At 47.6% G+C, this 13,311-nt stretch overlaps 1 protein-coding gene across 1 annotated transcript in view; it reads left to right on the top strand.

Moving 5' to 3' along the window:
- Positions 1-11,601: 11,601 nt before the first annotated feature.
- The window catches only part of Asap3 (ArfGAP with SH3 domain, ankyrin repeat and PH domain 3), a 41,641-nt gene continuing 39,931 nt past the window's right edge, over positions 11,602-13,311 (top strand). The window contains exon 1 of the mRNA XM_027399983.2: positions 11,602-11,856. Within this exon, the coding sequence (XP_027255784.1) occupies positions 11,721-11,856 (136 nt within the window). The 5' untranslated portion in view covers positions 11,602-11,720. The remainder of the gene's footprint in view (positions 11,857-13,311) is intronic.

Here is a 13,311-nt window from a genome sequence, read left to right as displayed (position 1 = left end):
AAATGTCCTCCTTACCCTGTATTGCTGTTCCCATGCTCGGGAGTTAGCAGAGCCAACCTCTGCAGTGTGACCCCGCCTGCCTCCCCTATTCCGCTCAGGGTGAGCTGTTGTCCCTCAAATAGTCTCCCTGATTCTAACCTCACCTGTCACATCCTCTAAATCTCAGAGCACGGTCCCCTCATCAGCAGCTTCAGCATCACACATGGGTGCAGGCACACAGAGGCCAAAGACAATTTCAGGTGTCTTATTCCCTGCAGACAGTCTTGCTGAGCTAGAGCTGCCTATTTTACAGCTAAGTTGACTGCCCAAGCACTGGGTTACAGGTGCTCACTGCCATGCTGGTTTTTTTTTTTTTTTTTTTTTTTGTGGACTTATTGTCTTAGAGTTTCTCTTGCTGTGATGAGACACCATGACCACAGCAACTCTTATAGGGAAAAACATTTTGGGGAGGGGCTGGCTGATGGTTTCAGAGGTGTAATCCATTATCATCATGGTGGGAAGCATGGCGGCATGCAGGCAACAGGAAGAGAGAGTGACACTGGTCCTGGCTTGAGCATCTGAAACCTCAAAGCCCACCCCCCAGTGACACACTTCCTCCAATAAGGCCACACCTACTCTAATAGGGCCACACCTCCTAATAGTGCCCCTTCTTATGGGGCCATTTTTAATCACACCACCACACTTAGGTACTTTGCTTGCTCCTAAAGCACTCTTTACCCACTGAACCATATCCCAGGACATCATCAAAGTCAGGTGTGGCAGTGTGTACCTGAACCCAGCATCTGGGAGACAGGAGTTCAAGGCCAGCCTCAACTACCTGAATTACAAGAGATACCTTGAAAAAATTAAACCAAAATTAAACAAACAAACTAGGACATCATCAATAAGTCAAAAGACTTTCTGCCTGCCTCTGCCTCCTGAGTGCTGGGATTAAAGGCATGCGCCACCAACGCCCAGCGAAATGACATCTTTTTGTTTGTTTCTGTATTTTTTTTTCTCAAGGCAGGGTTTGTCTGTGTAGCTTTGGCTGTCCAGGAACTCATTCTGTAGTCATGAGGCTGGCCTTGAAGATACACCTACCTCTGCCTACCCGGAGCTGGGATTAAAGTCATATGCCCCTACCCAGCAGTGAAAAGACACCTTATAAAATGGGAGAAACTATTTGCAAATTATATACCTAGGGATTTGTACTCAGAAAAGAAAATGAACTCAGAGCTGGAGAGATGGCTCAGGGGTTAAAAGTCCTGGCTGCTCTTGCAGAGGATCCAGGTTCAATTCCCAGCACCTATATGACCCTATTCTGACCTCCTGGACACCTGATGCCCATACATGCAGGCAAAACACTTATACACATAGAATAATCTTTTCTAAAAACATTTTTTATGTGTATAGGTATTTTTTTTAAAGATTTTATTTATTTATACAACATTCTGCTTCCATATATATCTGCACACCAAAAGAGGGCACCAGATCTCATAACGGATGGTTGTGAGCCACCACATGGTTGCTGAGAATTGAACTCAGGACCTCTGGAAGAGCAGCTGGTGCTCTTAACCTCTGAGCCATCTCTCCAGCCCATGTATGGGTATTTTGCCTGCATGGATGTCTGTGTACTATGTGCAGACAGGACACACTGAGGTCATTGGATCTCCTGTAACTGGAGTTACAGTCAGTTATGAGCTGCCATATTGGTGCTGAGAATTGAACCTGGGTCCTCTGGAAGAGCAACCAGTACTCTTAACTGCTGAGCCATCTCATTTACTTATTTATTTATTTATTTATTATGCATACAACATTCTGCTTCCATATATATCTTCACACCAGAAGAGGGCACCAGATCTCACTACAGATGGTTGTGAGCCACCATGTGGGTGCTGGGAATTGAACTCAGGACCTCTGGAAGAGCAGTCGGTGCTCTTAACCTCTGAGCCATCTCTCCCCACATAATCTTAAGAAAATGAATTTATAGATCTTTAATAAAAAGCTAACCCAGAGCCAGTCATGGCAGTGCACACCTTTAATCCCATCACTTGGGAAGCAGAGGCAGGCAGGCCTCTGTGAATGAGTTTGAGGCTAGCCTGATCTACCTGGGGAATTCCAGGCCAGCAAAGCTACACAGTGAGACTGTCTCAAAAACAATCACAAATAAAATAAAAACAAAGAGTCTGAATATAAATAGTTTTCAAGGAAGGTATAGACTTTATTGTTTGTTTTTCAAGACAGGGTTTCTCTGTGTAATCCTAGAGCATCCCTCTGTGGACAAGCCTGGCCTCGAACCCAGAGATCCATCCCCCTCTGTCTCCCAAGTGCTGGGATCAAAGGCATGAGTCACCACTGTCTGGTGGTATAGATTTTTTTAAAAGGCCAATTGTAAATAAAAGATGTTTAATGTCATTAGCCACTAGGAAAATGCAAATTAGATCTATATTATATCCCATCACTGCCACTTACAAAACAAAGATAACCCCACATAATAAAGAGCATGTGCTGTGAAGGGCATGGAGCAATTGGGGGTCTCTGTGCTACCAGTGGGTTATGAAATATTGCAGCAGCCACTGTAGGAAAAAGATAGTTCCTCAACAGTTAAACACAAAATCGCTGTGCAGTCTAGTAACTGGATAGTGACCCAAGACAATAAGGAAGTGTGATTACACAAAAATGTACATGAATGTTTATAGTATTATTAGTTGTGACAATTAAAAATGGAACAGCTCGATGATTACAGCTGGTCAACAGATTTATGCCCACATAGCCAAAAAGAAGCCAGACACAAGTTATATAATGTCATTTACATAAAATATCCACAAACAGGGGCTGGAGAGATGGCTCAGAGGTTAAGAGCACTGGCTGCTCTTCCAGAGGTCATGAGTTCAATTCCCAGCACCCACATAGTGGCTCACAACCATCTGTAGTGAGATCTGGTGCCCTCTTCTGGCCTGCAGGGATACATGAGGAGGAACGATATATACATAATAAATGAATTTTAAAAAAGAAAGGAAAAAAATATCCACAAAGGGCAAGTCTATAGCGACAGGAAGCAGATTGGTGGTTAAGTTCTGGAAGAGGGAGACAGAACTCATGGATATAGGGTTAGGGTAATAAAGGTACCCTGGATCAGCGGATGTGGTTTTCTAACTCTGTGACGGTTTTGCCAGCTCAACACTAGCTAGAATCACTTAAGATGAGTCTCTTTCTCCTCTCCCTTCCCACTTCGATAGGGTTTCTCTGTGTAGCTCTGGCCATCTTGAAACTTGTTCTGTAGACCAGGCTGGCCTCGAACTCAGAAATTCACCCACCGGCCTCTGCCTCCAGAGTGCTGGGATTAAAGGTGTGTGCCACCACCTCCCAGCTCATGCCTAGTACCTTGAAAACACCCAAACTGCATGCCTTAAGTAGGTGTCAAAGGTGTACAGCCCATCTAGGACCACACAAAAAAAAATTATAGATCAATTCTCTTAAGCATCAAGACAAAATCATAAATAAAGATTAGCCAACTAAATATAGCCTGTCAAAATAAGAAAAAGAAGTGACAGCCATATAGAACTGAGATAGGGATGCAAAGAGTCCATCAGCATGTTTACTAAAAGCTCCAAGCCTTTTTTTTTGTTTGTTTGTTTTTTGGGTTTTTTTTTTTTTGGTTTTTTGAGACAGGGTTTCTCTGTGTAGCTTTGGAGCCTATCCTGGCACTATCTCTGGAGACCAGGCTGGCCTCGAACTCACAGAGATCTGCCTGCCTCTACCTCCCGAGTGCTGGGATTAAAGGTATGTGCCACCAGCGCCTGGCTACTCTAAGCCTTTCTTATGGGATAAAAGAATGAGTGTATGAATTAATGAATTGGGCTGGCGTATAGCTCGGTAGTAGGGCCTGTGCCAGTATAGGACCCTGGGTTCCTCTGCCTGTATCTTCCCCCATGACAAAGGAAGCAACAACAAAAAAAGTCAGCTTTCCCAATGCCTGTGAAATTAGTCCCTTTGCTCTTTTGAGCAAGGGTCATTCATTTATGGGACATTTATGGATGGAGCATCAATGCCATGCCAGGGTGGGGTCAGAAGTCTCCTTCCTGGTCCATGCTGTGCACCTGCTTTCAGATTCTGCTTCCTTTTTGCAGGGGTGGCCACAGCCCTGTAGGTGTGCCAGCAGTGGAACACTTAGGTTCCTGGAGCTCTGGGTGGAATCAAGGCTGTAAGACCACAGAGGAGAGGGTATATTAGGGCTCGACAAGAGGACGTTTTGTTGTCTATCTATTCAGATGGCTAGTAATACAAAATGAAAATGTAAGACACTTAGAAACAGCAAAAAACAAGACACCAGGCTGAATGAAGTGGTGCACACCTATAATCCCAGGCTTTGGAAAGGGGACAGGAGGGTCAGGAGTTCAAGCCCGGCAGCCAGTCTCAAACAAGAACTGGAAAGGATGGATCATCACTCCTTTATCCCACCGACTAGTTTTGTTTTGTTTGAGACAAGGTTTCTCTGTGTAGCTTTGGCTGTCCCATACTGGCTCTGTGGGCCAGGCTGGCCTGAAACTCACTGAGATCCACCTGCCTCTGCCTCCCAAATGCTGGGATTAAAGGGGTGCACCACCACTGCCAGGCAACTTTTTTTCTTAATTTTCAGAATACGGGCTCAAATCCAAGGTCTCACACACACTAATCAAGCATTTGAGCCTGACCTACCGTCCCAGATACACATCCCATTTCCCCCCACTGTTTTCAATCTTACTAAAATTGCCCATACGGACTTTGAATTTGTAATCCTCCTGCCTCAGGTTGCAGAATAGCTGGGATCACAGGTGTATTATCTTCACACTGGGTTCACAAACATGTTATGCATACCTACTATGTACCTGCACCTGTTGAGTGCTGAGGAAAAAGCCATAGTGCCTCCCTTTGTGGTTCTTACAGCCAGTTCCTATTGGAACCCCACAGTTTATAGATTGGCACATTCATTTAAACCACAGTAGACAAACTCTGCATGGGATTTCATAACTGAGTGGAGGGAGTCACACAAGAGGGAGTGAGGCAATAGTAAAAGGCTTCTCAATTCGTAATGACCAAAAATGAATTTAAAACCAAGTGTACAGGGCTGGAGAGATGGCTCAGCGGTTCAGAGCACTGACTGTTCTTCCAGAGGTCCTGAGTTCAATACCCAGCAACCACATGGTGGCTCACAACCACCTTAAATGAGATCTGCATGCAGGCAGAAGACTGTATACATAAAAAAAAAAAAAAAACAAGTGTCCAAAAATGTGAGGTTTCTGGCCAAGGCTGCCGGGGATGCACTGTGGGACTTCGAGACATTCTTGGTTCTGAACACAGCATTTGTCCAACTTTGCACAGCACATGTTCTCATGCCTTGCATGTTAACAGACTGTCTAAAACATCTCGCTCAGACTGGAGACTGAGAAAAAGTATTGTCTTCAATAAGAGGTCACTGCTGTGCACACAAGATTTTCTGTTCTTCCGGAAATATAATGGCTTAATTACGGAACACAGAGTAAGATGGACTCTCACACCGGAGTTCAGATGACCCCAGGTGAGTGGAAGCAGGAAGATCTGCTGGCTGGTGTCTGCGTTGCTCCAAGCAAGGCCACACATCCTTTCAGAAGTATGTGGTCCAATTGTGAACAGGACCACTAGTAACTAAGCGTGGTTGCACACCTGTAAGTACTTCATAGGCTGAGGCAGGAGGATAGAGAATTATAGGTCACCCTGGGCTACACAGCAAGACCTTATTGCAAGAAAAATGTGGGAAGGGAAGAAAAAAGGACAGAAAATAAAAACATGGGCCACTCTGATGATCTTGTCTGGACATCTGCCAGGATGCCAGAGACAGCCGCTGTTCACCCAGGGTGAGCTCTGTTGCCCTCTGGTGGTCACTGCCAAACAAAGACTTCTTGGAAGCCGGTTTTAGTTCATCATGTAAAAACCCACATGGAAGTATGATTACATCCAGTGAGGCACAGAAAGGTGAATTTACTTTTCTGAAGTCACACAGCTAGCAAGTAGTACACAGGGCCAGGACAAGGTAAGTGAGCAAGCTTGCTGATCAGGAGAGTTCGAAGCTCCGACACTGGCACCTGGTCACAGCCAGATTGGCTGCCAGCATCTGTCTTCTGGTTTCCTCATTTCCAGGCTAATGAATTTAGGCAAGTTTTGCTTTGCTACAGTGCTGGGAATCAAATCCACGCCCTCGCCCAGCAGTCTACCCCTGAGCTACATCAACCAAACTTTGGATAAGTTATCTTTGCAAGGACTCCTAAGTTATGTGTGAAGAGGGTCTACACAAAGTAAGGGTCTGTTTGTTTTTGAGATGGAGACAGGGTCTCTTTATTTAGCTCTGACTTTCCTGGCCCCTAACTCACAGAGATCCACCTGCCTCTGCCTCCCTAGTGCTGGGATTAAAGGCATTTATCACCCCACCTGGCACAAAGTAAGGTTATGATAAATATAATTTTTATTCTTTCTCATGCCTGATATACTCACCTCACCCAAATTCCTCTTGCCTTCTTTTAAAATTTTGTATTATTAATTTATATGTATATGCCTACACATGAGGTCAGAGAAAATCAGACCACTTGGGACTGCAGTTACAGGCAGTTGTGAACTCCCCAAATGGGTGTTGGGAATTAAACTTGGGTACTCTGCAAGAACAGTATGCACTTTTAACCACAGAGCCCTCTCTCCAGCTTCACCTTTTCTGAGACAGGGTCTCATGTAGCCCAGGCTGGCTTCAAGCTCTCTCTACAGTGGAGGATGACCTTGTATTTATGATCCCTCTTCTCCCAGCTCACCAGTGCTGGGAATTCAGGCATTATTGGCATAAAAAAATCAGTTTTTGTTTTGTTTTGTTTTGAGACAGGTTTCTCTGTGTAGCTTTGGCTGTCCTGGAACTTGCTCTGTAGACCAGGCTGGCCTCAAACTCACAGAGATCCACCTGCCTCTGCCTCCCAAGTGCTGGGATTAAAGGAATGTTCCACTACCAGCTGGCTTCTAAATCCTATTTTTTTAAAAAAGATTTATTTATTCCTTATGTAGACAGTGTTCTGCCTGAATATATTCTTGCATACCAGATGAGGGCACCAGATCTCGTTATAGATGGTTGTGATCTGCCATGTGGTTCCTCAGAATTGAACTCAGGACCTTTCAAGAACAGCCAGGGCTCTTAACTGCTGAGCTACCTCTCCAGCCCCCTAAATCCAATTCTTAAGAACCATAGTGATGCCCAGCTGACTAGATGTATTCTGATATACATTCATATATCCGACGTTTTTATACCTACCAGATAAGTTTATCTTCGTGGCATTTCTTTTTTAGTTTAGTTTTGTTTTTTTGAAAGTTTCTCTGTGTAGATTTGGAGCCTGTCCTAGAACTTGCTCAGTAGACCAGGCTGGCCTCTGGCCTCGAACTCACAGAGATCTGCCTGCCTCTGCTTCTGCCTCCCAAATGCTGTGTTTAAAGGTTCTAACTGTTCATGGGTTCCCTGACCCTTTGGGAATCTGATTTTTGAAGTTATCTCATCCATTCTGTTCTCCGGAAATTGCCGGTGTATGCACAAAGGTTTGTGATTCTCCTCTGTGGGTATAGGGGACCGTCCTTCCAGCTCTACAGAAGTCTGGCCCACCCTACTGGGCACTCAAGGCTATTGTGTCTCTCGTTCCAGGCTGTGCACTGCTCAACGCTAGGTGGCGCCACGACACCAAGTACAGTGCTCAAGTTTGGGATTTTTTGCTCCTGTGTCTCTTTCAGACTGGGGATATCTAGTTCTCTCTTAAGGAAATTTAAGGGTTGAGATTCCAAGATTAGGGTCAGTTAGTGGCTTGAGCTGAGGGCATACAAAGATCACTGGGCCCTGGAAAGTGACTGTGTTCGACTCTGTCACTTTTCAGTTTTTTGGACTGGAACCCTTCACAACACTTGAGGCCAGGGAATTATGGAGTGGGTAGTTGAGCAAAGAGAGAGAGAGAGCCTGTCTATGCCTCAGCAGGCAGAATAGGAAGGAAAAGCAAGAAATCAAAGTGAACCGCATGGGGAGCTAACTTTGAGAGGATTGTTACTAATGGGCTTAGGAAAAGTATCAATACAAAGTGCATCTTTGATAAATTATTTCACTTTTTTATTTCATGCCTTGGGAACCTGAAAATCCCCTTCTTAGGTACTACAGAGTGTAAATGGATTGACATGCATACCCTCTCCGGGTGTTGGTGGCACACGCCTTCAATCCCAGCACTCGGGAGGCAGAGGCAGGCGGATCTCTGTGAGTTCGAGGCCAGCCTGGTCTCCAGAGCGAGTGCCAGGATAGGCTCCAAAACTACACAGAGAAACCCTGTCTCAAAAAAACCAAAAAAAAAAAGATTTTGTAAAAAAAATTATGAGTCTGTGTGTAGGTATGTACACATGTGTGCAGTTGCCTGTGGAGGACGGAAGAGGGTGTTGGATGCCCTGGAGTTGGACTTACAGGTGGCTGTGAGCCGCCTGAAGTGGTTGATGGGTAAGTTTTCTTAACTGAGCCAGCTCCCCAGACCCAACAGACATTTTAAAAGTTGGCACTGCCCATTTTCTCTTTAAACATTTTTTGTGGGTTTGTAGAATCACAAGGACCTATGAGGTGGCCATTAAAACACCTCAGGACACGAGGGAAGGCTTCTTGGAAGCAATAAAATGAATGGCATTTGAGCCATGAAGCTGAAAAGAAACTGGAAAAATACTGCAGGCAGAAGAGACAGGCTGTGTGAGAGCAGGTAGGTGACAAGGGCTTTGTGAGAGCAGTATGCTGCCCCGGGGAACCACGTGGGGATTTCTTCTTTTCTTCAGAGAGATCTTCCAGGTCACACTAGATCAGGAAGGCGCTGGGACTGATGTACAAGAGCATAGCTGGGGTCCTCGGGTAAGGATCCCCTTCACTGTCATTTCCCCCTGAACTCGGTTCTCATTTGCCCTAGGGATATGAATTACCATGACCTGGAGATGAGCCTAGAACCTGTCTCCAGAAGGTAGATCACATGGCAGCAGAGAGTCTGATAATAAATAAGCTCTTTCTGCTCATGGATCAGCTGACATGGAGCACATGTAAGCTGGCATGCTGTGTCTCGTTCCTTGCATACATGTCTACTGATTATCAGCTGTGGGGAAATGAATAACAAGGGTGAAGGCGTGCTGTGACTGAACTCTGCATTCACGTATCATCTACTCATTTTGACCACCCTAGGAGGGAAGGCATCTTCATTCTGCCTGGGAGAGGAGAGGAGACTGGGGTCCGAAGAAATGGAACTATTAACCTAAGGCAGATACCAAAGGCAGGATTCAACCCCAGGCAGTCTGTGCCTCTGGACACTAGCCTGGTTTCCCACAAAGCCCTAACCAGAACAAACCCCATTTCCTTTCTAACAGAACTTCCATGGTAAATGGGAGGCACATAAATAGCATCGGCTAGGCACGATGGCACAGGCCTTTATACCAGGAGTGGGAGATCAGCCTAGAGTATATAGTGAGTTCAGGCCATCCAGGGCTACATAGTAAAACTCCATCTCAAAAAAAAAAAAGGAAAAAAAAAAAAAAAAAAAAGGAAAGCAAGCAAGCAGCATCCTGGACAGATCTCGGAGGTGTAATGCAGTTACAGTGTTTGGCTAGAATACAGAAAGTGTCAGATAAGCCTGGTGTGGTGGCACATGTCTGCAATCCTAACATTCAGAAGACAGAGGCATGTGGTCAGGATTCTGAGGTTAGCCCATGGCTACACAGTAAGTTTGAGTCTATATGAAACCTGTCTCAAGATAAACAAATAAATAAAAAGAAGAGCTTGCTGTCAAGCCCGATTACCTGAGTTCAATCCTTGCAACCCAGATGGAAAGGAGAGAGCCAACTCCTGCAACTCCTGGTTGCCCTCTGACCTCATGAATTCAATGTCATGCATGGGTACATATGTGAGTACACACACACACATACAGAAAGATTGTAAAATTTTAAAAATAAAGTTAAAGAGACTGGAGAGATGGGTTGATGGTTATGTAGCATTTGTTCTTGCAGAGGACTTGGGTTCAGTTCCCAGCAGCTACATGGTGGCTCACAACCAGCTGTTACTCTAGTCCCAGGGGATCTGATGCCCTCCTCTGGCTTCCAAGAGCACCCAGCATTGGTTCACATGGTACACAGACATCCATGCAGGCAAAACATCCACCCACATGAAAAAAACACAACAAGCAAAAAGCAAACTCATACCAAAAACCTAGCATACAATAAGTGCTGGATAGGGAAAAAAAAAAAAAAGCCACCCAGCAAGATAAAGACATTGTTGGATGTGACGGGTGAGGGAGCCAGCAGGTGACTAGTTTTAAACAAGGTGCCCAGGATAAGCATTATGGTTACATTCGAAACATTTGAGGTAAGCCTTGAAAAACAAAACTCAAAAATCAAACACAAACCAGAGGGAGGCAGCCGGGAGAAGCAAATCTGGAGGAAGCGAATTCCAGGCTGGGGAAGAGGCCAGGCAGTTCGAAGGTCCTGAGGCAGGAGTGTGTGCAGAGTGAGTTCAAGAGACATTAAGGAAGTTAGTGACTATAGGTGATGAAGGGAGCAGGGAGAGAGGCGGGAGCAGCAGTCAGAGGAAGGTCTGTCTTAAAACAAAGGAAAAGCAAGCAAACAAAACGAAACCACAAAGAGCCAGCACAGATATCCAGGAAGGAAATGAAGATGGAGAGGGTCCCGGAGGCCAAAGGAAGGAGCAGAGCCCGAAGCAGCGGCTGGGGCCACTTAGGATCTGGTCTGGGGAAGAGGCCACAGGCGCCAGTTTGGGCGGTGAAGGTGGCAAGAAGAAACTCTGGAAGAGCTCAAGGAGATGGATGAGGAACGTAGCGGGAAGGGTACCCGGCCATAGGTGGAATTAAGAAATCTGTTTAAACAAAACAAAAACCTGAGCCGTTCTGCGTACCTGAGATGCGGGTGACCCTCTCCCATTCCTGCTTAAACATACTCTAGGTTACGACACGATCCAAAACTAATAAATTGCTTTTAAAAGCCAGGGAGGCAACTGATTCAATGGCACATAGCTGGGTGACACGGAGGTCTTACACGATCTGGTGGCGCAGACCTCAAACGGCTCAGCCGGCAAGGCCACGGTGGGCGGGGCGGGGCGGAGTTAGGGGCGGGGCTAGAGGCCGCAGGGCCGCGAGGGCGGGGTCAGCGAGGCGGGCTGCGGGCATGCGTGCAGCCCTCAGAGGCTAGTAGAGCTAAGTAGTAAGCGAAGCGGATCGGGGGCGGGGCCTGGGAGTCGAGAGCCGGGTCCCGGGAAAATCTCTCCCCACTGTAGGTCATCTTGGAGGCAGAGCAGAGTGCGGCTGACGAGGGAGGGATAGGGCGTGGCCAGGGAGTTAGGGGCGCGGCTAGGGTGTGGCCGGAGAGTTAGGGGAGCGCGATGGGGGCGGGGCCAGGGACTTAGGTGAGGCTCTGGGTCTTGGCCAGGGAGTTAGACCAGGGTGTCGGGGGCGTGGCCAGGGAGTTAGATGAACGGGTCGGGGGCGTGGCCGAAGAGAAAGGCTGGTGGACGGGGCGTGGCAGGGAAGTTAAGGGCGTGGCGGGGCGGGCCAGGGGGCAGGGCGAGAGGAGGCCAGGACAGGGGACGCTGCGGGTAGTGGAGGCAGGCCCTGCGCGGTGCAGCCGCGGTTGAGTGCAACGTCCCCCGCGCCCGGCTCCGGCAGCCCCGGCGACTCCAGCCCGCGCCCGCCATGCCCGAGCAGCTCAGTATTGCGGAGTTCCTGGCCGTCACCGCCGAGGACCTCAGCTCCCCAGCCGGGGCAGCGACTTTCGCCTCCAAGATGCCCCGGTGCCGGGGGGCGGCTCTAGCACGGGAGGAGGTGAGGGGCCGAGGCGGGAGGGGGCTCACGTCAATTCGGGGCCTGGCTTTGACCTTTGCAGGGGTGCTTGGAGCTAGGATGGCTCTTTGCGGCGCTCCAGAAACTCACCCTCCTAGATCTGTGGGAACCTAGCTCATCTCAACCATCTGTGTCCTCACGGTGGAGCCGGGAAAAGAGGACCAGAGGGACTTTGTGGGCGATCTCGGGGTCACCTCGATGAAGCCTCCTACATGTCGGGGCACATCTCTCAAATACTTCGGCGACCTGCCCATCAAACGTATATTTGCTCAGTGGCTTACCGCTGTGTTTTCGTTTTTGGAGTCCCACAAATATGCAACCCCCAGGTCACTCCCGTTCTGAGAAACAGGCTCGGTCCTGAACCTACCTCTCCCGGGCGGGCTTCAGGAGAGAGGAGGCCCCCTCCTCCTAGCCGCTGGTTCTGAGACTTGGCTCGCTTTGTGGAATGAATGCGAATGGAAAGGCGCCAGGAGCCGGGGTTCACCTTGGCTGTCGCCGCCTCCAAGTTTATAGACTCCTCTCCCTTCTTCTCTTCTCTTTGTGTTTCCAGGCAAAGTGTCCCAGGCCCTTTCTTTCGCCCTTGTAGGCTGCCCCACCCCATTCCCATGCTCACTGGAGTTCATTCCTCTTCTCTGAACTCGCTGCAGCTTTTAGTTGTCTGTAAAGAATATGCTGGAGCAGACAGCCTGAGGTCTGTGGCCAGAGGAGGATAATGTGACTACAGCTCTCTTCCAGAGGATACCCCGAATTGGGGTGGCATTTCGGACTTCATTGGTACTCTAGCCCCCAACCCTTCACCATAAATGTGTGCCTACTATGTGGCAGATGCAAAACTACACAGAAATACTCAAAGCTGAGGTCTTAGGAAATCTCCCTTCTTCCTCTCTCGCCTGGCTGGCTCTCTGTCTTGACTTTTCTCCTTGGTAAGGAAAACAGAATTGTACAAAGACTGTCAATTTCAAGTGATGCTAACCTGTGTTCAGACCCTGGCCCTGCAGTTTGCAAGATGGGTGGGCCTGGTCATGTGATCTGATCTGTAAAGTGGGGATAATTGTTTACCTCATAGAGCTGTGAGGTCATGGGAGCAATCTGAGCAAAGATGGCAACATTACTGTCAGGTTAATTGACAGATCTCTTTAGATAGTGACCAGATCTCTTGGATCTTCATTTCTTGTGCACACAGTAGGAATACTTCTCAGGTTTTGTGACTGTTTAAGACTGTCTCACTATATAGCCCAAGTTGGCCTCAAACTTGTGGTCCTCCTGCCTTGGCCTTTCCAGAGTTGGTATTACAGGGGTACACCACCACACCTGGTTCAGGAGTAGGTGTCTGTATGAAGAACCAGTGAGGCTAGGATTGCTTGAGCAGGCCTACCACACACACATGTGGGTATCTTACTGGCTTCTCAGAGGGAAATGCTATCCCATAGCCTTAGCCTTGTCC

This window comes from Cricetulus griseus, chromosome 2 (genome assembly GCF_003668045.3).
Source record: "Cricetulus griseus strain 17A/GY chromosome 2, alternate assembly CriGri-PICRH-1.0, whole genome shotgun sequence".
NCBI lineage: Eukaryota > Metazoa > Chordata > Mammalia > Rodentia > Cricetidae > Cricetulus > Cricetulus griseus.
Note: the sequence above shows the minus strand (reverse complement) of the source record. Positions and strands in the feature narration are given on the sequence as shown.